The following is a 25,379-nucleotide window of genomic DNA, read 5'->3' on the forward strand; positions in this document are numbered from 1 at the left end:
AGTGCTTACTCTCGAGTGGATCGTGTGGTGGAAAAGGGGTTGCACCACTCTTCTCTTATAGTTCTTTTTTTAGCCATCCACCTCTAGTACTTTGATAAATATATAAAAATGAGTTGTTGTTTTTTTTTTAACTGATATTACAAAGACAGAACATAAGATCTCCTCTATCTGAATAATGCTACAGATCTACTCACATGGTCTACAAGAAAGAAGACCAAAGATGAAAGTGTCAAGGAACTAAGCTAAAGAAATATTATGAAGGCTAGAATAAAGAGCTTGAATCTGATCTGAGTAATAGCCAATGACTCTGTAAAAAAAATAAAGCTAAGCCATTTTAGAGAAGTAAATCAACTGCCATAATGTGATGATGGTCAACATCAAGGTACATGACAGATACAGGTAATTAAGGCATAAAGTCAGAACTAAGCAGAGCTTCCTCAACACAGAAATTTCCTGAATATTAAAAAAAAATTTTTTTAAATCCTCAGAGGAAGAAAACAGCTCATCAACAGATATATCTCCATTTTATAAACATTTCACCCTAATTGTAAGAAAACTTACTCCTTTTTTCCTTCTCGAGCGTTTCCTTCTCTCTTCGCTTATCAATGATCTCTCCTTCACATGATGCCTTTTCATCTTGAACGCACCTCAGATCATTTGTAATGGCATCAATCTGGGGCTGAAGATTCTCACAGTTTTCTGTGGTCTTTAGTTCATTTTGCAAATCCTCTATCATTTTGCGGGTATTACTTATTCTCCTCTGTCGGTCATGCTCTTCATTTTGCTTTACTGTTAAGGCCTGCTGAAGCTCCTCAATCTAATAAAACAAAGGTAGGTTAGTACCTGAGATTGTTTTTCTCCTGGTTCATAAGACTTCAGTAATAACATAATTTTAGAAACATAATCTAAGAACATGGGTGTCTTCTTCATAAAAGTTATACTGTGTGAACTAGACTTGCAGATTACCAGTCCTAAAAGACTACCTTGTATCTTTGTTTTATACATTCACTAACATATCCCAAATTCCTAGAGTAGTACTTAGCACTCATTAAACATTTGCTGAATAAACAAAATATTTAAAAAGCCAAACAAACTTCTAAATACTTACACAAGTACATACTACACACCATAAGACCAAAATTAAGTCACCTGGTATAATTTACTATGATATAGTTTCAGTAAATAATAGAAATTATGATGAAGATTACAAGTCACTCTATTATGGTTTGAACATCCCTAATCCAAAATCCCAAATTCTCCAAAATCCCAAACTTTTTGAGTGCCCACATGTCACAAGTTACCCTGAACACATCATTTTTTGCATTGTATTAAATACACTTTTTTTTTAACTGCTAAATACTTATGTGTGAATAAGTATTTTAAAATGATGGCTAATTGGTAGTATATAAATTCAGAGACAGGAATGAAGGTGATGCCAAATAACCACAGACTGTCCACATGGGTGGCTGAGATAGTGACACCCTTGCATTCTGATGGCTCAATGTATACAAACCTTGTTTCGTGCACAAAATTATTTAAATAAAAACTAGAAACAATCTAAATACCTATTAACAAGTGAGTGGATAAACAAATTGTGGCCACAAGAAAAGTGAAAAAGAAAATATACTAAACTGAGTGAAAATAAAAATACTATATATAAGAATTTGTAGGGCACAGCTAAAGCAATGATGAGAAGAAAATTTTATAACACTAAGTGCATACATAAGAAAAGAGGAAGTCTCGAAGCAGAAGCTTCTACTTCAAGAACCTAGAAAAAAAAGGGGGGCAAAACCAATGGAACAAAGAGCCGCTTCCTCGAAAAGATCAATGAAATTAGAAAACCTCTGGCAAAAAGGTTTTGCTACCTTAGACAAAATGAATAATTCCTCAAAAAATATAACTACCACAACTTACCTAATATGAAATTAACTATTTGAATAGCCCTATAACTAATAAAGCAGTTGAATTCATAATTTTAAAGCTTCCCTTGCAAAAGTCTCCAGGTCAGATAGTTTCACTGGAGAATTACACTGGAGAATTGTTTAAAAATAATTAACATCAACTCTACACAATCTCTTCCAGAAAGAGAAGAGGAGGGATCACTTCTCAATTCATTTCATGAAGCTAGTTATTACCCTAATAATAAAAACAGAATATTTAAACAAGAAACTACAGAAGAATACAGTTCATAAGTACAAACACAAAAATTCTTTAACATAAAATCCAACAGTAAGTAAAAACAATTATAAACTTATATACCACAACCAAGAAGTGGAGTTATTCAGGGGTGTACAGTTGATTTGATATTCAAAAATAAATCAATATATGCCATCATATTATAAAAAATTTGCTAAAATTTTTATAAATCCAATATAACCCATCATATGCTAAAAAAATTATACAATCATACTCAGATGCAGAAAAGCATCTGACAAAATTGAATACCCATTCATCATAAAAATTATCAGAAACATAAAAATATGTATAGAGATTTGATGAAAAGCATTTATTTAAAAAAAACATTGTCAACATATTTAATGGTGAAAAACTGAATGCTTTCCTCCTGTGATCAGGAACAAGACAAAGATGTCAGTGCCCACCATGGTGCTAATGTTCTAGCCAATGCAATAAGGCAAAAAGAGGAAACTAAATGCACACAAATCAGAAAGGAACAATAAGGTTTGTTTCTATCTGTGGATGACACATTGTTTATGTAGAAGATTCCAAGAAATCTACTAAAAAAGAAAAGCAGACAAACTGACTGTGGAAATCTAACAAAACATATGGAAGACTTGTATGCTGAGAACTACACAATGTTGATGAAAAAGAAATCAAAGATCCAAACAAATGGAGACATACCATGTTCATAGATCGGAAGATTCAACATAGTAAAGATTTCAATTCTCCCCAAAGGTTTAATGCAATTGCTATTAAAATCCCAGCAACATTTTTCTGTAGGTATAGAAAAGATTTGGATGTCACCAGAAAAGGTAGTAAAAAATCTCTGGGAATCTTCTTCTTCATAAAAACAATAAAAACACTGACAAAAATTGTCAAAACTGACTCCTCACTCCATTTCTGTAGTAGTCTTGAAAACTAACAGCCCACAATCACAGTGAAAACCAGAAGCCTAGCAGTCATTAGAGAGGAATAAACAGGTTTGGAGCTCTTTTTTTTCTTCTTCTAAAGATGAGGTCTCACTATGTTGCCCAGGTTACTATCAAATTCCTGGGGTCAAGAAATCCTCCTGTCTCGGTGTCTCAAAGTGCTGGGATTACAAGTGTAAACCACCACACTCAGCTTTATGAAGTGCTTTTAAATCCTCATTCTCAGGGAACTGTCATCATCTGGCCTGCCTGGCAATTTCCTAGAAAACTTTACTTGCCAGGCTTGTCTTTATTTGATCCAACTCACAGCTTACCCACAGTAAAATGGCCTTGTTCCTTGATATGTCTGTCAAAGACAATCAGTGGCAAATGTTTCATATCACAGTTGCCTGAAACAGGATAACAGTTGCAGCAAACAATAAGCTAACCAAAAATCTTTTTTAAAAAAAGCTGAGGAATGAGATGTATATATGAAGTTTTGGAAGCTCCTGGGAATCTAGAGGGTCACATACATCACCAAGACTGTGTGCAAGTCTTGGGCTGTGCGCATGCTCAGAAAGAACTGTGAAGGCCCTAAGCTGTCACCTGTGTCTTACCTTGAGGCTGTGTGCATATAGAAAGGTGAAGGCTGAGTCAGAGTTGTAAACTAGCACTGAATATTAACCAAGTAGTTCAACAATACAAGGAGCATTTATTTAAGACAAATGACTAATCTCAGTGAAAAATGTGAATACTGCCTGGCTGAAAGTTGAAGGCATGACTCAACATACACGTAGAGACACTTAACAAAGACTGAAGACATCCTGGTTTCAGACATTTAAGAAAATATCATTCTATTCATTAGCTGATGACTATCTTAACTGAGTAGTGATTTCAGTAGCTACATATGATATCCAAGAATACAGACTTTACAGAATTACGAAACAATATTACCATCAATTAATACAATATGTTATTTAAACTATCCAGTTTTAACAGAAAATTGTAACACATTAACAGAAACAAAAAGGAATGACCCATACACAGATAAAAAGGCAGTCGACAGAAAAATTCTCTAAGGAAGTCCAGAAATTGACTTATAAGACAAAGGCTTTAAAACAGCTATTTTAAATATGTTCAATGAACTAAAGGAAACCATGTTTAAAAAACTAAAGTAAGAGAACAATGTCTCACTGAATAGAAAATATTGAATTATAAAAAAGAACCAACTAGAAAAATATGAAGTTGAAAAGTACAGTAATTGAAATGAAAGATTAACAAGAGGTTGAACAGCAGATCTGAACAGGCAAAAAAAAAAAGAATAAGTGAGCTTGAAGACAAATCAATTAAGATTACCTAGTCTGAGGAACAGCAAGAAAAAAGAATGAAAAGAAACAGAAGCTCTGAGATCTGTGGGACACCATCAACAGATCAAAATATGCATAACAGCAGTCTCAAGAAAGAAAAAGAGACAAAAAGAATCTTTGAAGAAATATTGGTCAAAAACTTTCCAAATTTGATGAAAAACATTAACCTGCATATTTAAGAAGCTCAATGGATTCCATACAGGATAATATTCCATCAAGGATATTCCCATCTAGAAATGTTATAGTTAGCAGCTGAAAATCAGACAAAGAGAAAATTTTGAAAGCAAGGAAAAAGTGGCTCTTCATGTACAAGATCCTCAATAAGATCAACAGTTGATTGCTTGGAGAAACCCTGGAGGTCAAAAGGCAGTGGGATATCTTATTCAAAGTACAGTACTGAAAGAAAATCAATAATTCTATATCCAGCAAAATTATCCTTCAAAAGCAAACAATAATTTAAGACATTCCCAGACAAATAAAAACACAAAATTTGTCACCAGACCTGCCCTACAAAAAATACTCACAGGTATCCTTCAGGCTAAAATGAAAAGACACTAGACAACTCTGAATTTACACAAAGAAATCAAAAGCCCCAGTAGAGGTAATCATAAACTTAAAACACACAAAAAGTGTGAAACATAAAATAATGTTAACCGAGGTAAATGTAAAACACAAAATAAATGCATTCTGTTCTTTGTAATTCTTTTTTTTTTTCTTCCTATCTGATATAAAAGAAAATTGTTGTGGTATAATAAAAATATATGTATACTTAGTCTTTGTCTCAGGTTCCTGGCACAGAGTTCTTAAAATTCTCGGAATGTTTCTTAGTGACAAGTGTATCTTTTGTTATTCATAATGAGTCTCTTTCCACAATAACTTACATCAAGCTTCAGAATGAGGGCTGGCTGCCTGAGTAGAGGTTTGAAACATTCAGCCTCATCCACTGATCTCAAGGAAAGGAAGAAGGCTGGAGACTGAGTGAAATCACAATCACTAATGACCAATGATTTAATCAATCATGCCTATGCAATGAAACTTTGATAAAATCTCTCCCCCCAAAATTTTATTTTTTTTTAATTTTAAAGATGTGAGGTACAACTCAGGATTAGGGATACAAGTGGACATCATACAGGTAAAGTTTGGGCCTCCCTCTGGTCCCTACTTTGCCTGGTTTGAGATTAGGTACCCTTACTGATGCTGTGTTCTCCCCCCAACCAACCGCCCCTGATAAAATCTCTTGAACAAGATTTGGAGTACTTCTGGGTTGGTGAGTGCCAGGAAAGCAGCACAGAGAGAATCAAAGTGCTGCATCACCCCACATCCCATCCCTTGTCTTCTATGCATCTCTTCCATTTGGCTGTTCTTGAGTTGATCCTTTATAATAATAAATTGGTAATCATTAATCATACTGCTTTCCCAAGTTCTGTGAATTACTGAACTGGAGTGGGGATTGTTGAAACCCCTAAATTTGCAGCCAACTCGGATGGAAGTGCTATAGCTGGAGACCCAGGACTTGTGATTGGTGTCTGAAGTAAAGGCAGTGTTGTAGAACTGAGCTCTTAAGTTGCAGGATTTGTGCTAACTGAATTACACTGAATTGCTGGACACTCAGTTGGTGTTCAAGAATCAGAAAAGTGTTACAAAAAGAACTGTAAAAAGCAACAATTACAAAATTGTGCTGACAGGTTTATAATGATTAATCAAAGTAAGGAGAAGGAAATGGAGTTATACAGAATCAAAGTTTCATATACTGTTGAAGTTAAGTTGGTGCTAATCTGAACTATTATTATAATTAATACCAAATTAATTAATTGAACCTCAAAGGCAACAACTAAGAAACAGGTCAAAAAATGTAAAAGGAAAAAAAAGGAACTAAAATAGTACAACAGAAAATATCTATTAATATTAAAGGAGGCACTAATGAAGAAAAAGAGAACAAAAAAAGTCTTAAGACATATAGAAAACAAATTAGCAAAATCACATAAGTAAATCTATCTTGTCAGTAATTATAATAAATGTAAATGCATCAAGCATTCCATTTAAAAGGCAGATACTGGCAGAATGGATCAAAAAATCATAACCCAACTATCTGCTGTTTACAAGAGAAACACTTTAGGTTCAAAGACACAAATAGGCTTAATGTAAAAGAACAGAACTTTACATAGTGAAAAAAGAACTCTTCAAGCAATCCTCATTTCAATAAAAGGCACCATACACAGTGAAGTCAAAAGGTAGATGTGATTATTTCCTTAAAAATTTTTTGTAGATGAGGTCTCAATGTTTCTTAGGCTGGTCTCAAACTCCAGGGCTCAAGCAACCCTCCTGCATTGGTCTCCCAAAGTACTGGGATTACAGGTTGAGCCACTGCATGCAGCCTACATTTGATTCTTGATTCTTCCATAATTAAATCCTTCTATCCCCTCAGTAAGTTTTGTTGATTCCATATCCTAAATTTACTTAATAACTGATACTACCCCAGTTTAAGGCACAATCATCTCTTGGCTGGATGACTATAATAGCCTCCTAACTGACTTCCCTGCATTCATTATTGCCCCATAATGCTCATTCTCCATAAGGCAGTCCACACTGCTTTAAAAAATAAATAAAATACTGTTTCTCCCTAGCTTAAAAATTTCCAAAGGCTACATTTAGGCTAAATTCATTTTTTTTCTTTTTTCTTCAATGCCCTATCCAATTCAATCTCTACCCAATTCTTACATCGGCTACTTCTCAGAAGCAATGTTGGACCCAAGAGGACACTGAAGAAAGACTGTCAAAGGGCTGATCACTATCCAGTCATATTAATATTAATATTCCAAAGTGAGTATAAAAAAGATATTTTCAGACATACAAGCACTCAGAAAGTTCATCACCTAAAGAGACTCTCTGAAAGATCTACAGGCTAAAATTTAGCAAAGAAAACAAACAAAAAAGAAACCCTATCTCCTCAAAAGAGTCAGAGGAAGTATATATAAGAGGCAACCTGTTGAGCACAGCAGCTCCTGCCTGTAATCCCAGCACTGTGGGAGGCCAGAGCAGGAGTACTGCTTGAGTCTAGGAGGTCAAGACCAGCCTGGGCAACAGAGCAGGACCTCATCTCTACAAAAAATAAAGAAAAATTATACAGGGGTGGTAGTAGGCACCGTAGTCTCAGCTACTTGGGAGGCTGAGGTGGAAAGACTGTCTGAGTCCAGATGGTCAAGGTTACATTGAACTGTGATTGTGCCACTGCACTTCACCCTGGGTGACAGAGTGAGACCCTGACTAAAAAAACAGGAAGCAACATGATCAAATAAACCAACAAAGCATTTCATATTATTAAATGTAAATACAGGTTGAGTACTCTTTATTCATAATTTCTGAGACCAGAAGTTTTTCAAATTCTGGATTTTGGAATATTTGCATTATATTTACAGGGTCAGCATCCCTAATTCAGAAATATGAAATTCTCCAAAGAGCATTGCCATTGAGCATGATGTGAGGACTAAAAAAAGTTTCAGATTTTGGCATGTTGTAGATTCTGTATTAGAGTACTCAATGTGTACATACGGAGAGTAAAAACAGCATTTTTAATAGCTGACAACTCAAATTTCTGATGATGCTGACATGGAAGTGGAGAAAGAGAAAACCAAAGTCAGCTAAAATGTTTTATCTTAATTAGGTGGAAGAATAAAAATACTGACGAACTCTTTTATTAGAAACATGTTATTTAAACTTTAAGACTAATCACTAGAATAGGATTAGAATATATATAAGTCTCAACCTACAGAAAAAAAATAGAGTAAGAAAGCCTTGGCTAATAGCAACGCAAAGTAAAAAATAAGAGCAGAAGGAAACAAAAAGTAAATGTGAACTGCTTAAACTCCTTTACATAAAGAGTTTCACACCAAATTGAAAAACATTTTAAAACAAAACCCAGCATATATTTACAGCAGATAAATCAAAACATGATGCAAAAATACGAAAATAATAAAGTGTTTTAAGAAGCAAAAAATAATATAATTGGGTTGATGCATAAATTCCTGGCATTTGTTTTCAGCATGACAACACTGCAGTGTGGGGAGTTTATTGTTTGTCATTTGGAGTGACAAAGTTGTGCTTGTGAATATGCCTTGAACTTTGCAGATCTGAAAAAAAGTATTCTTATCTGTGGAATAAAGAGGATGGAATATCAAGTGGAAAAGAAAACTGAACACTTCTGACATATTCTGTTTAACAGAGGAGTAAAGGCAGAGAAGGCAGTTGGAAACATCTGTGCCATGTACAAGGAGAAAGCTATTGAGGAAAGAACGGCAATAAAATGATTTTGTTGTTTCAAAGAGGGCCACTTTGGTCTGAGAGATTCTCCATGTTCAGGAAGACCATCAGACTTTGATGAAGCCCATTTAAATGTTTTAATCCATGATGATTCACATCAACCAATCCAAGAACTGGCAAATGTGAAGTGTGACCAGTCAACCATTGTGTGATGTTTGTATTCCATGGGCAAATGAAAAACTATATGAACAAGGAAAAATAAACAAATCTACACTCATAGGAGGAGATACTGACATCTGAAAAATAAATTAAGTCAATTAAAAAAAAAACATGGGATTTCTGGCAAGATGGCGATGGGACAGGTCAGGCTGTGAATGTCTCTACAAAAGTAAGTGTCCATAACGACTCTCTGAGTGAGTGGGTGTGTGTCGGTGGTGAGTGGGTAAGTGAAAGTCCATTTGAGGAGAGACTCTAGTTCATGTACCCAGGGCTCTTCTTCAGAGGTGACTGCAACACTCAACTACCCTAAGATTGGAGCTGCTGGCATGCAGGATCGTCTGCTGTTCTCGGGGGGTCTCTTGAGTAAAGGCGGTGGAATACAGCTGATACTCACCACCAGGCACCCAGCCAACACCATTACCTATAACAGCAGAGTGGAAGGAGCTCCAAATCTGCTGAGAGAGTAGGCTGGGGAGAGCTGGAGAGGAGCCCCACCACCAGTGAGGAAACACCATTTTCTCTGTCCTGGAACCAGGCAGAGACCTGCATTGCCCCACCCAGCTCCACCCAGCCTGCAACCAGGGACACCTAGAGGTTATCCCATCAAACAGGGAGAGACAGGCACCCCTCTCCCATGCTGGAACAGGCACAGACACATCAGATCTGAATGGAATTCTTGATAACAGCAGCAGCAAACCGAGGGGATCCAGATCTGATCCACCCTCAGACCCACGCTGAGAGCAACCCTTTCAGCCTGTGCTGAGAATAGAAGAGAGAGGCTAGACACCAGAGCTGAAAAGAAGTTGAATTTACAGGAACTTCAAAGCGAATTTTGTTTTTTTGTCTTAGTTTTTTTTCTTTTCTTCTTCTTTCTGTTTTTGATTACGTTCTTATACTTGCATTGTTTTTGTTATTTTATTGCTGATTTTTTAAGACTCCCTGTTTCTGCATCGGTATTTTGAGGGAGAGAACATCAATAGGGTGATTTTTGTCTGTTTGGGTGTCTGTATGATTATTTGCATGTTTTTGTTTTATTAATCTTTTCTGTCTTTGTGTTTGTTTTCATTTGTTAGTTGGTACACCTGTTGGTTTTCCCTCTTCTCTCATGGAGATGTTGCTCTCATCCTCCTTCCTTTTTTCATTCTTTTCCTTTTTCTTACCTCATACTGCTTTCAGGGGACAAACCTATACCCCCACTGTATAAACAGATTGTAAGGCAACGGGAAGTGGACCCACACACCTGTCAGACAATACTAGGATCTGCAATATTAGTTTATGAATCACAGCTCTCCCTTCAATTAAATCTCAAAACTGCAAAAAGGTACAGCCCCTCACCCACAGTCCAGTTCAGAATTGAAAAATGCTAGAGGATCAACATAAGGAAGAATAGCAGATTGAACAAAGCTAACCCCTGATCCTTGAACAACAGAATTAAAGAAGACGTAAACAAAATGGGGGGAGGAAAATCTACACAAATGAAGAAAAACCAAAGGAAGAACATGGGTCTCACACAGACCCCTGGGAGGTCAGTCATTGAGAATACAGATGTCGGAACTCAAACAATGAAGAGCCCCTAGAATGACTAGTCTCAAATTACAAACCCAGATATCAAGATATTAATAAAGAGAATAAATATAAGGCGAGACAAGAGGAAAGAATGAAGGAGTTGATAACTGATATAACAGCAATAAAGAATACAGTGAATGAAAGACATAACAAAAAGATAAACACAGAGAGCAAAATTAACTAAGCAGAAGAAAGAATCTCAGAGCTTGAGGACGAAAATACAGAATTAACCCAAACTGTTAAAAACAGAAAAGAACCTTAAAAAGACAGAACAAAATCTTCAAGAGATGAGTCATCAGTTCAAGAGGCCGAACCTAAGATTAACTGAAATTCCTGAGGCAGAGAAACAGAGACCACCTTGGAACAAACATTCCATGAAATTATCCAAGAAAACTTCCCTCATCTCATTAGAGATGCGATGATTCAAACACAAGAGACTCAGAGAACCCAAGCAAGACAACAAATGAGAAGACCAACTCCTAGACAAACTGTAGGTTGCCTATACAAACTAGGTATAAAAGGAAAGACCTTAAAGACAGCAAGAGAAAAAGGTCAGACCACCCACTGGGGAAGACCAATTAGAATAGCAGCAGACTTATCTACAAAAAACAATTCCGGTTCAGGAGAACTTGGAGCTCAATATTCAAAATTCTCAAAGATAAACAATTTCAACCAAAAATTACTTACCCAGCTAAGCTAAGCTTCATCAGTGTTGGAGAATCAAAATCCTTACCAGACATTCAATCCCTAAGATCTTACACTGCCTCCAGGCCAGCTCTACAAGAAACTTAAGAAAGTATTAAACACAGAAGAAAGAAAACAAAGAATGACAATGACCTTCACAAGAATGCAGGAAAAAGATTGAAAATACACATGAATCAACTCAAAAATCAAAAGACAACAAACAGCAGCAACAACAACAAACTATAAGAACCACATGACAGAAATAAAGTCTCACATCTCAATAATTAGCCTGTGAATGAACTAAACGTACCACTGAAAAGACACAGAATGGCAAAATGGATAAAATATCATGAGGCAACAATATATTATCTCCAAGAGACTCATCACACCAAAAAGGACACTCACAGACTCAAAGTTAAGAGGATGGGAAACAAAACTTCAGGCAAATGAAACACAAAAGAAAGCAGGAGTTGGGACTTAATATCAGAGAAAATAACCTTTAAGCTATCAAAAATTTAAAAAGATACAGAAGGTCACTACATAATGATAAAAGGTTCAACCCAACAAGAAATATTTATCTTAAACATATATGCAACCAACCTAAGAGCACCAACTTTCATAAGGCAGTATCTTGGTAAACTTAAAAAGATATTATAACACTATCACAGCTGGGCACTTAAATACCCCACTCACAACCCTAGACAGATCATTAAGACAAAAAAAATCAACAGGGAGATCGGGAACCTCAACGTGATACTTGACCAAATAGACTTAACTGATTTCTGCACAACACTCCACACCCAACAACCACGGAATATACATTCTACTCATCACCACATGGAACATACTCTAAGATCAACCACATTCTCAACCCTAAGTCAAGCATAAAGAAATTCCATAAGATTGAAATACTGCCACGCACAATCTCAGACCACACTGGAATAAAAATAAATATCAACACCAACAAAGTTCCCCCAAAACCCACAAAGACATGGACACTAAACAGCACGATGCCAAACAACTCCTGGGTCAACATGGAAATCAAAACAGAGATTAGAAGATACCTGGAAACAAAGGAACATGAAGAAACATCTTACCAAAACCTCTGGGATGCCATGAAAGCAGTATTTAGAGTGGAAGTCATATCTCTATGAACACACATGAAGAAAATGGAAGGATCACAAGTTAACAGCCTAACAAATCACCTAACAAAGCCAGAAAAGAAAGACCACCAAAACCCTAACTTCTGCAAAAGAATTCAGATGACCAAAATAAAAGTTCACATTTGTGACACAGAAGTCAAAAATGTAATAATAAAAAAAAAAACCCAAAACTAAAAGCTGGTACTTTGAAAGGATAAACAAGATTGATGGTCCTCTAGCTAGACTGGCAAAGAAAAACAGAGAAAGAACCCAAATAAACACAACCAGAAATATAAAAGATCAAGTCACAAGTGACCCCAAAGACAAACATTATCAGAGACTACAATGTACACTTGTATGGAAACAAACTTGAAAAACCTAAATGAAATGGAGAACCTTCTGACATCATACAACTTCCCCAGGTTGAAACAAGAAGAAATCGAGATTCTAAATAGACAAATAACAATAACCTACAAAAATAAGCCCTGGACCAGATGGCTTTCCAGCAGAATTCTACAAAACATACAAGAAGGAATTGATACCAATCCTACTTAAAGTATTCCAGGCAACTGAGAAAGATGGAACTCTCTCCAAATCATTTTATGATGCTAACATCACATTGATACCCAAACCAATAAAGATCCAATAAGGAAAGAGAACTACAGGTCAACATCCTTGATGAACATAGGTGCTAAAATTCTCAACAAGATCCTAGCAAACCGAAGCCAACAACACATCTCAAAAATCATCCAACACAACCAAGTAGGCTTCATCCCCATGATGCACGACTGGTTCAACATCTGCAAGTTCATAAATGTAATTAAATATATCAGCAGATGTGAAACAAAAACCACATGATCCTACCATTAGATACAGAAAAAGTCTTTGATAATATCCAGCACCTCTTCTTGATAAAAACCCTCGAACACCTAAGCATAGACACAAACACGAAATAGTAAGAGCCATCTATGAGAAACCTACAGCCAGCATACTGCTAAACAGACACAAACTGGAATCATTTCCCCTGAAAGCCTGAGCAAGACAGGGATGCCTTCTCTCACCCCTCCTCTTCAACATAGTTTTGGAAGTCCTTGCTAGAGCAATCAGACAAGAGAAGGAGATCAGGGATATCCAAATAGGAAAAGAAGTTAAGTTATCCCTCTTTGCAGATATGATTCTACACCTTGTAAACCCAAGAGAGTCTGTCAAAAACCTCCTTGCACTGATAAAGGACTTTAGCAAAGTCTTAGGATATAAAATAAATGTGCAAAAGACAGTCTTGTTGCTATACACCAACAATAACCAATCAGAAACCCACATAAAAAGCATAATCCCATTCACAACAGTCACCAAAAAAAAATGAAATAAAGATGACACAAACAAATGGAAAAATATTCCATGCTCATGGACTGGAAGAATCAACATTGATAAGATGTCCATCCTACCCAAGGCAATCTAGAGTTTTAATGCAATACCCATTAAATTACCAGCAGCACTCTTCCCAGACCTGGAAATGACAATACGGGAATTCATATGGAAATATAAATGACCACAAATAGCCAAAACAATCCTCAGCAAAAAAATAAAAACAAAAACAAAAACAAAGTGGAGGTATCATACTCCCAGACTTTAACCTTTATTATAAAGCTACAATAATCAAAACAGCCTGGTATTGGCACAAGAACAGGAATATAGACCAATGGAACACGATAGAGATTCCAGAAGCAAAACCTCAATTTCTCAACTAACTCATCGTCGACAAAGCCTCCACCACCAACCCCTGGGGAGAGGAAAACCTATTCAGTAAATGGTGTTGGGAGAACTGGCTGACCACGTGCAGAAGATTAAAACAAGACCCCTACCTATCACCATACACAAAAATCAACTCTAAAGGGATTAAAGACCTAAACGTAAAACCTCAAACTATAAGAACCTTAGAAAATGCAGGAGACACCCTTATGGAATTGGAACTGGCAACCAATTCCTGATCAAAACCCCAAGTGCCCATGCCGTAAGAGATAATATAAACAAGTGGGACCTCATCAACTGACAAGCTTCTGTAAAGTCAAAGAAACCATCAAGAAAACAGGGAGACAGCCCACACACTGGGAAAAATACTTGCCAACTGTATGTCTGACAAAGGCCTAACATCTAGGATCTACAAGAAACTCAAACATGCCAAAAAGAAAAAACAGTCCCATTACAAAGTGGGCAAAAGATATGAAGACACTTCTCAAAAGAAAACATATGAGCAGCCAACAGATACCTGAAAAAATGCTCAGCCTCACTAGTCATCAAACAAATGCAAATTCAAACTACACTGAGATACACCTAACTCCAGTCAGGATGGCCATCATCAATAATAAAAAACAACAGAGGATGCAGGGAAAAGAGAACACTTCTACACTTTTGTTGGGAGTGTAAACTAATACAACCTCTGTGGAAAACAGTTTGGTGATTCCTAAAAGACCTAAAAAATTGACTTTCCATACAACCCTGCAATCCCCCTACTGGGAATATACCTGGAAGAACTCAAATCTCTCTACGAAAAAGATACCTGCACATGTATATTTATTGCAGCATTGTTCACAATAGCAAAAACATGGACCCAAGGTGCTGCCCATCGAAAGAAGACTGGATTAAAAAAATGTGGTACATATATACTATGGAATATTACGCAGTCATAAAGAAGGACAAAATTATGAACTTCACAGTAATGTGGATGGACTTAGAGTCTATAATACTGAGTGATTTATCATAGAAACAAAGAATTGAGTATCATGTTCTAACTCATAAGTGGACCTTGAAGAATTATCATAATACTATAAAAAAAAGAATTGGCAGTAGAGAGAAACTGCTGGGGGGGAGATGGGATTGGCAGTAATGGGTCTGCTGCGGGAGGGGGAGCACACCTCATCAACAAGGGTACCTGCATAATGAACATTTGTATACCTAACCCTGAATTGTGTCCCACATCTTTAAAATAAAAAGTAAATATACAATGTAAGTCCAAAAGAAGACTCAAAAATTCTAAGAAAGTCATAAAAGCCACATTTATTGACCATAAAGCCATGCAAGTATAACTACATTTTCAAAGAACTTAAAGATCAGTATAAGAACTCCTAAGTAACCTTAAATGAGTGAAAAATGTTTAAATGAAAATTATAAATCTTAAATTGAAAAAAGAAAAGAAACATGCTATCAACATGTGTGCGATGTAGTCAGAAAAAAATTTTATACCCTAAAATGTATTTATTTAAAATTAAGAAAGGTTTAAAATAAAAGAACTAAATTTTAAATTCAAGAATGTAAAAAAAGAAAATCCAAAGAATTCAGGGAAAAAAAAAAAAACGAAGACAGTTAAGACAGAAATTATTAAACAGTTCAAAAATAAGGTTAATTTTTTTAATGAAAATGATTTGAAAATACTTATAAAAGTGACAAACCCTGGCAAATATGATAAGGAGGAAAATGGATAGACAAATATCAGTGATAGAAAAAGAACAGAAACACTCAAAACTGATCCAAGGAGTATTAAATTATTTACCAGGTCAGCATAAACCTGAAAACAAAACCAGTTAACAACAGAATAAAAAAATTACAGGCCAAATCAGTATGACTCAAAAAATACTAAATACAACATTTTCAATGGAACCCAGCAATATATTAGAATACCAAGAACAATTTATGACAGGAATGCAGGGACAGTTCAACATTAGGCAATCTATCAATCTTGTTTCCCAGTTTGGGCAGCTAAGATGAGTCTTTATGCCTTTTCCTGTCTAAACCCTAACAAAATAATAGAAATAAAGTAAAAGGGGTTCAATCCTACGAGGACAATAGGAATAAGGGAGGATATGCTAGTAACTGGAAAGTTTAATAAATATTTAGAAGATGAAAAGACACCAATAATTAATTTAGCAGACTATTATAAGAACCACAGTGTATAAGAGTGAGGAAAAAAAAAAGGGACAAGTGAAGTGCTGATTCTTCCCTCCAAAAAATAAAAACTAACTAAAAAAAACTCCAGAGATTCTTAGGACTAGAAAACGCCTAGTATTAAAGATGTCACACAGAATAGAATTACTCTTAACTCTACTTCTTATCCTAATCTCCTCTTATCCCACTCCATACATACACCCTAATCACATAAACATTACCAAGCTTTTTCCATGAACATCTGCAGTTTATCATTAAAGAAATTAAATGAGAAGCTTAGGACTGAGAAATGAAGGTACAGAAAAAGTGCTGACACAGGCTGAGCACAGTGGTTCACGTTTGTAATCCCAGCACTTTGGGAGGCCAAGGCAAGAGATTGTCTGAGCCCAGGAGTTTGAGACCAACTGGGCAACATAGCGAGAACACGTCTCTACAATAAATCAGGGAGGGAGGAAGGGAGGAAGGAAGGAAGGAAAAAGAGAAGGGTGATGCTGGTAACTAGGAGATTAACATAATGCTTCAACCACCAGGAATGCTTGAAGTTACAAATGTACCCCTAAGGCAGGTAATTCAAAATGTAGTCTATGAATGGTCTGGGAGAATAAAAACCCCCATATATTTGGGTATTCATTAACAAAAGAGCCCACTTTCTTATTTAATCTTCTAAAATAATTTTTCATCAAGCACCACATATAAACAAAGAATTTATAATCAGCCTTTTAATGCCTTTCTCTTAACCATAAACACAACCAAAGACCTCCAGACAAACAAGAAAAGATTCCAGAAAAAAAAACAAGAAACCAGTAAGAAAACAAAAAACAAAATGCCAAGAAAAAAGATAACAGAAACAGGACATGCCCATAATCCCAGCACTTTGGGAGAATCCCTTGATGCCAGGAGTTCAAGACCAGCAACACAGCGAAACCCTGTCTCTACAAAAATAAAAATGAAAAGATAATAGAAAAAAACTTCAAAAAACATTTAATGTGTATTCTAAGAAAGATCTGAGAAGACACTATATATATCAAAACAAAAGGATATAATAAATTAGTATTAATTAGAGAACAGGAAAAAGCTCTGAGAAATTAAGAAATATGACTTCTAGAGCCAGGTGCAGTGGCTCAAGTCAGTAATCCCAGCACTTTGGGAGGCCGAGGTGAGAGGACTGCCTGAGCCCACAGGTTTGAGACACAGCCTGGGCAACTGGCAAGAACTCATCTCTATAAATCAAAAAATTAGCTAGGCATGGTAGCACGCGCCTATAGTTCCAGCTTATTTGGAAGGCTGAGGAGGAAGGATCACCTGGAGCCCAGCAGGTCAACGCTGGGATGGCTGTGAACATGTGTGTCACTGCACTCCAGTCTGGGCAATGGAGTGAGACTCCAACTCAACAACAACAAAAAAATGACTTATAAATGACAAAATTCAATTCAGGAGTTACAAGAGAAAACTGAGGATATATCAAGGAAACAGACACAAGGACAAGTTCCATCATGAAATCCCCCTGAGAATTTCATCACATAGATGTTTTCTGAAGTTCATCTTTTTGAAAGAAGTCTCTCTCCCTCAAGTTTTAAATTTTTTCTGGTTAAGTTTAAACTAAAATTTAAGTAAAATAGATTTTTCCTTAGCAATAAATTGCTTGTAATCAGCTAGAGTTTTACAATTTAACTGTCTTCATTTCTAGAAATTAGAGCTATAAGCCAAGATTACATTAAAGCAGATTAAAATTCAACAATAAAAATGCAATCAAGATGAAAAATTCCATAGTTTATACTTTGTCTCATTAATTTCTTTCTTGTGTGTGTGTGTGTGTGTGTGTGTGTGTGTGTGTGTGTGTTGGAGTCTCACTCTGTGACTCAGACTGGAGTGCAGTGGCCACTCTGCCACCGCAGCCTCCACCTGCTGGGCTCTGGGGATCCCTCCACCTCAGCCTTCCAAGTAACTGGAATTACAGGCACGCACTACCACGCCCGGCTAAATTTTTGATTTATTGTAGAAATGAGGTCTCGCCAAGTTGCCCAGGGGGGGTCTCGAACCTGTGGGCTCAGGCAATCCACGCACCTCGGCCTCCCAAAGCGCTGGGATTACAGGCTGAGCTACCGAGCCCGGCCTGTCTCATTAATTTCAATGCAAATGTTCACGGGTGAAGCTTGGTAGCATTATGTACTCAGGGTGTATGTATGGGGCGGGTAGGAGGAGATTGGGATATGTGATAAAGGTACATGTACATTTTCCACATAAATGTCATCACTGATTCCTTGAAAAGAAGAGCCTATTTCTGTGTTAAAAAAAAGGAATCAGTCACCTATAATTTATTTTTTGCTATTAAAATAACTAAATCTACCATTATTTTAAAAAAACTATAGTCACCCTGCAAAGATCATTATGCATAGCTATGACTACAGCTCTGAAGAATTTTTCCCAACTGTCCTCAGTGCAACTACTACACTTCCAAGTCTTGGTTTTCCTCAGATTAAGAAATAGAAAATGAAGAGGATCTTGGACAATTCCCAAACAAGAATCTGTCCTACAATCCAGATCTGAAAACAAAAATTAGGGCAAATGAATGTAATAAAAATTTTAGTATAAAATCCTACCTGTTTATCTTTCTTTTCTATAACATCTTGCTTTTGCTTGCATTTTTGAGATGTTTCTTTAATATCTGTTGCCTGTAAAATTAAACCAGAGGAGAAAAAAAGTTAGCTAAAAACTGATACAAACCAATTCAAATATTGTTATGTGAGTTAATTCACAATAATTTTCCGTAATTTATTTCAAACCAAATTCATAATTATCACCAAAAATACCAATAGCTACTTGAAAATCTATAAGAGGTTATTCCTACTGATATCAAAAAATAGTTGCAGCAATATGCATGCATATGTTTATCCCTTCACATTAATTTTTCTGTGTAATTGCATCTGATCCTAAAAACAATCCCATAGGATAGTCAGGACAGATATTATTGCTTTTCTACATACGGAAAAAAAAGACAGCTCAAAGTGGCCAAGTAACCTGTATGCATAGCTTAAAAGTGGTAACTAATATCCAAAATCAGGTTTTATTTCAAGTATAGGATTCTCTCTCATACTAAGTGTGTTAGCCCCCTGACATTTTTCATTAACACACAGAACAAGTAAACAACATATTATGAACACACATCCCATATCATTAACACATAAAATATGTAATCCAAGCATAGTGAAGAATGGGGCTAAAAAGAATTACCACCGCAGGCCTAAGACTACTATTCTTTGAAAGCCTTGCTTGCAAGGCTGGCCCTCGGCTGTTGTCTGGGAACTTAGACTTGGGGAGTGTTTCCACCTCTTCCTGATACGAGTGGCTCACTGTGCCTGTCTGTACAAACAATGTGGCTGATCTGAACACCTGCTTTCCTTCTTGGCTTCTAAAAGTTTAGTATGTATTGCCAAATGCCCAGATGCCCAAGCCCCATAAAAACCTTGGGTGCTGAGTTTCTACTACACTTCCCTGGTAGACAGCATTTTGTACATGTCACAATTTGATGACGGAGGAATTAAGCACGTTCTGTGACTTCACTGGCAGAGGACCCTCAGAAGCTTTGTGCCTGGTTTCCCCAGGACTTTGCCCCATGTGCATTTTCCCTTTACTGATTACTTTGTAACCTTTTGCTCTAATAAAATTTAGCTGTGAGATATCCTAGCAAATTACCAAACCTGTGATGGATCCCCAATGCCAAGGAGATAGTAGTTTCTTCCTATAGTGGAATACTAATTTATTGATGCTACTAACACTGATGTATGCTTAAATCACACATGCTAACCATGTAAGAGAAATATTACTATTACTGTGCTCACCTGACTAATGAGGAGAGTGAATTAAGCTCAATGAGACTAAATAACTTGCTCAAAGTCAGGCAGTTAGTTAGTAAATGGCAGAGTGAGGATTTAAAATACAGATCTGTGTGACTCCAAAGCCTATTCCCTGTTCAAAACACTTTAGCACCTCCCTGTAATGTTAAGGGGAAAAAAAAGACATATGTAGGAAAAAAGTAACTACCAAGAACTATATGAACACAAAATGCTATTAACCATTTTAATTCTTGTTGCACAGCTATCAGTGCTTAATAACATTTAAAAAATACGTATATATCAGAGTGTGGCCCTGCGAGCGCTGCTCCCGTTTCTGGGATGGCCCGCATCGCTGTGGGCGAGCTCCTGTTCTTCAGGGTGCAGACAGCCTTGCACCCAAACTGCCTGTGGATCTGGGACGAGACTGTGTACTTGGATGAGCGTGGCATCCCTGGCTGCCCATCCTCACCGAGACAGAGAACAGCTTCCAGATGCTCATGCAGCCCCTGCCAGCTGCCTCACCTGTGGCAACTCTTCCCTAAAGGAAGATACAAAGGCTTGGACTTCAGTCTCTGGCGCGCAGTGTATCACGTTGAGTTCAGCAGCATGGAGGACATATTCATACTCCCGAACAGCTGTTGGAGTGGGTGTCACAGGTTTTGTGATTCCTGACTCCTGCCCAGGCCCAAGTCCTATTGGGTCCAGCAAGGATGTCTTTGCTGTGTTCACCTTCACTGTTTCCTTGTTCTCTGTGCCTCCCACCATGTAGGGGTCCAGGAGGGGAGGGCAGGCAGAGATTGAGCTCTGCTGGGGGCCTGCCTGCTCCCCTCAGCCTCAGCCCTGCTGACTGCCTGGCAGAGGACACCAGGGAGGACCCAGCACCTCCGGCCTGTGCTACACCTGAACCCCTGGCTTTCTCAGTTGGCTGATGGCTCTTGGCCCCCTTTCTCTTCTGTTCCTCACAACAACTAGTGTTTTGTGTCACATACACAGGGGCTGTTCCTGTTCTGTCCCTCACCCCGCGAACCTCTGAGAATAGAGCCTGTTTACCTGTGCCTGGGCCTCTGACCCTGGGCCACCTGTTTCACGTGGTGCTTCATCTGCACACAGACACCCCTGCAGACCTCATCCGCCCATGCAGGTGTAGAGCCAGTTCAAGGATAGGCCTGAAAGGAGCCCATGTCTACTTAGGACCCAGAAGCCCATGGTCGGTGATCGTCAGATCACAGTCCGTGCTGAGCAGGAGGCATGACCAGCAAGCACTGTGGACAAACCCTCGTCTGCCAACCAGCAGGAGAGGTGGGGGTTGGGTCCCCCTTTTATACCTGGGTGTTCCAGGTTGTCTATGGCATGAACCCTATTTGTAATGTTGACTGATTAAATGTATGACAGTTTATCTAACTTGGTGCTGGAAAAAAAAACAGAACAAAATACTTATAGACGATAATAAATTTCATAAACCAGTTGGACATGGTGGCTCATGTCGGTGATCCCAGTACTTTGGGAGCTGGAGGCTAGAGGATTGCCAGAGCCCAGGAATTTGAGACTAGCTAGGTAACTTGGCAAGACTTTGTCTCTACAATAAGTCAAAAAAATTACAGGGCATAGTGGTGCATGCCTACAGTTCCAGCTACTTGAGAGGTTAAGGTGGAAAGATTGTCTGAGCCCAGCAGGCCGAGGCTATGGTAGCTGTAAGCATGTCACTGCACTCCAGCCTGGGCAACAAAGTGAGTCTGACTAAAAAAAATAAATAAATAAAAAATAAATGTCATGAAACAATCTCTGCTAGCTCCAAACTTTTCTCCTCTCACCCATCTTCAAGCACAATGGCAAATATCAAAGGTATATGATATAAATACACCGAAAATGGTTTTCTGATTTCATAAAAAGTCCACTTGTCTAATTACAAAGCACTCTACTTATCTGAGACAAATGAAAATTTATGCCACAGGTTCTTAAGTAGGGGTCAATGCCTTGACTTCAGTGCATCTGTGAATATCCAAAATCACATCTGAAATTTTGGATTTGCCTATACTGCATTATTTTAGAAACACAAATTTAAACTATTCTCAAATAATCTATGGTCCTGATATCCCCCTAAAGGTTAAAGGTCATGATCATAAAAAATTTAAGTTATACTTTTAAAATACAGAGAATATTCTACTCTATTATTTATTCTGAAAAGCATCAGATTTTCTGTATCACCATCCTTTAAGGTGTGTAATTACAAAGCAGATACAATAAATTTGCAGAGGAGGCCAATGTTTCCAAGACTACTACCATGAATCCTCTTATAATTAAAACAATCACATTTCATTTTCCTCTCTTTATATCTTAGATCTTCTATGAAGTAGCAACACTCCTATAAAGTAGCTCTATGGTGGTAGAATTTCTGGTTAAAGAATTTAAGGAGGCCGGGCTCGGTGGCTCAGCCTGTAATCCCGCGCCTTGGGAGGCCGAGGTGAGTGAATTGCTTGAGTCTGAGGGCTCGAGACCCGCCTGAGCAACTTGGTGAGACCTCATCTCTACAATAAATCAAAAAATTAGCCGGGCGTGGTAGCGCGCGCCTGTAGTTCCAGCTACTTGGAAGGCTGAGGTGGAAGGATCACCAGAGCCTAGCGGGCCGAGGTTGCGGTGGCCAGGACCAGTCACTGCACTCCAGTCTGGATGACAGAGTGAGACTCCAACTCAAAAAAAAACAAAAACAAAAACACAACAAAACAAAAAAAAGAATTTAAGGAATAAATGAAAGCTATAAGTAAACCCCAGAAAATAATTTTGAAACAGCTGAAAAATAATTTCTATATTTGCTAAAATAAAATTCAGAAAATTCAGAAGGAAACCCCAAAATACCTTTTCTTTGATTCGAGCCTCCAAATTGTGGCGCTGCTTTTCACTTTCTTCAATTTGACGTGTCAAAGGAATCTGCCCTTCTTTAAGTTTTCTAACCTCTTCCTTCACTTGGTCACGAGCTAGTTTTACTTCTTCATACTCCTGACGAACATTTTCATACTCCTTGCAAATAATTCAAGAAATAAAAGTTAATACACTACTAACTTAAACTAACATATATACCAGAATCAGGTTGTAACCAAATCTAAGAAACGGCTGTTTTCAAACAATTGCTTTTATGTCCCTTTGGCAGGTTTATTAATATAAAATTTGCCCTTTGATAACTTCAGAAATAGTAAATACCAACAAAATGATTTAATAAGAATATCTATCTGTCTATCTATCTATCTATCTATCTTACTCTGTTGCCTCACCAATTCCTGGGTTCAAGTGATCCTCCTGCCTCAGCCTCCCAAGTAGCTGGGACTACAGAACGTGCCACAACACCTGGCTAATTTTTTTTATTTTTTGCAGAGATAAGGTCTATGTTACCCAGGCTGTTCTCAAACTCTGGAATCAACTGTCCCTGCCTTGGTCTTCCTAAGGTGCTGGGATTACAGGCATGAGCTACTGAGCAAGGCCTAATAAGAGTCTTGATACTCACTGAGCATTGATTTTCATTACTAGGCCATGTTATCTGACTTTCATCCTTTTGAGTTTCTGAAACTTATATCCTAATGGTTACTAAAATGATATTTACCTCTAATCTCTCAATAAAGAAAGGATACAGGGATGTATAAAACAGCAAAAGCACCTCAGTTATGAAAGGTAAAAACAAAGAGGAAAACAGAACAAAAGGAATGGGTTAAAGAAAAACAAAAAGAAGCATGTAGCTAGCTAAGGAAAGTGATGTTTATTACATCACAGAAACTAATAAATATTTGCTAAACAAAAATAAGTGGCACTTTATGACAAAAAGGGTGAATAGATAAAAATTAAAAAAGAATAAATATAAGAGTAATACAAAAAAGAAAAATGAAAAAAGACTGAAATCAATCTTAGAAAAAATTAGGGAAAATAAAAAGACTTCAAAAGACAAAGGTAAAGTGGGTGAAACAGTAATAATGGACACAAGAAAAATGAAATTTAAGAAAGCTGTAGAAAGGAAAAAGTTTAAGAATATGAAATTATGGAATAGAATAAAGGGAAAAGAGAAGGTAAGAATGACACCAATATAGCCATGTTATTTTTTTCAATGTAATAATTATTTCCATTCTAACCTATAAAACTTTCTTACCTATTTTGATCCAACTATTATAAATTAATGCATTGAGGGAATTGAGTCTTTAACCCAGATTCTGGTCTTCAATAAAATGTACATCACACAGTGATTAGAAAGAATACAGTAGCCTCAGGAAAATTATGAAACATATGAGTAGAAGACTATAGTTAACATATAACAGATACATCTGTAGCTGAAGCCGGTATTGGTGGCATACTCCAAGTAAATTCTCAGTGACTTATAACTGAGGGTACGCAAAGATTTAATTCTTAAATAACAATCAAAGAACTATCTGTTGAGGACTAAAATCTGGAAGAATTAAGAGCATTAACTTAATTATTATTTATTATACAATAACTAGCACACAGCTAATAAAACAGTAAAAGACAAATGTTACTATGTATAATATATAAAGCAAAAATGAAAAGGCACTTAATTTAAAAACATCATCAGTGCTACATAAAGAATCATCTATTTTTGCTTCTAAAAATTAAGACTTACCACCCATGGTCTTTTTGCTTCAAGCATCTCAATTAAATCTAAATGTCGCTTGCGTTCATAGAACCGCTCCACATCCTGTTTATATCTTTCATTCCTCTGAACCATTTTCTCTAGATATTCAGTTTTTTCTTTGCATGATATCTAAAATATATGCATACTAAACAATTAGTTTGACTGAAAAAATAGGTCAAATCTTTTAACAATGAAAATAATCACAGCAAAATTTCACAGTAAAGAATTCCATAGGAGTTCTTAAGAACTCTGTGAAAGTAACATTTATACTGGAGTCCTGGTCTAGGCTCTTACAATGTATTAGTCATGTGAGTATGAGAAAGTTCTGTCACATCTCTGATCCTGTGCATGTCTAAATATTAGAAAATATCTATTCCATCTACTTCAAGGATAGAAGTAATTCACTTACAGGTGAAAACTCATCAAAAGCAATAAAAATGATATACAAATGAATAGTAGTATTACTATTATCAACATGTTATGAACACTCCTGACTTAGAAATGAGACAGATGGAGACTTCCAGCAAGATGGTGAAGGGGCAGCATGGTCTGTGAGACCCTCTGTGAAGGAGAACACTCATAAAGACCCTAGCTCTCTCCCACGGGCTGCAGCTCCCATCTTCGGCAACCTGCTCTTCACCAGGAGCTCAGCCGCCGCT

The 25,379-nt window shown here is 37.0% G+C and overlaps 1 protein-coding gene across 2 annotated transcripts in view; it reads right to left on the minus strand.

Annotated features, from left to right (window-relative positions):
• SMC5 (structural maintenance of chromosomes 5) overlaps nucleotides 1-25,379 on the minus strand; it is a 123,578-nt gene that overhangs the window by 62,566 nt on the left and 35,633 nt on the right. For both annotated transcript variants that reach the window (XM_021713358.1, XM_008060049.2), the window contains exons 6-9: nucleotides 24,709-24,849; nucleotides 22,947-23,108; nucleotides 18,861-18,932; nucleotides 562-817 (exon numbers count right to left, since the gene is read on the minus strand). In XM_021713358.1, coding sequence (XP_021569033.1) covers nucleotides 562-817; nucleotides 18,861-18,932; nucleotides 22,947-23,108; nucleotides 24,709-24,849 — 631 coding nt within the window. The remainder of the gene's footprint in view (nucleotides 1-561; nucleotides 818-18,860; nucleotides 18,933-22,946; nucleotides 23,109-24,708; nucleotides 24,850-25,379) is intronic.

Source organism: Carlito syrichta, unplaced genomic scaffold (genome assembly GCF_000164805.1).
Source record: "Carlito syrichta isolate Samal-C Ts95f unplaced genomic scaffold, Tarsius_syrichta-2.0.1 Scaffold304493, whole genome shotgun sequence".
NCBI classification, from domain to species: Eukaryota; Metazoa; Chordata; class Mammalia; order Primates; family Tarsiidae; genus Carlito; species Carlito syrichta.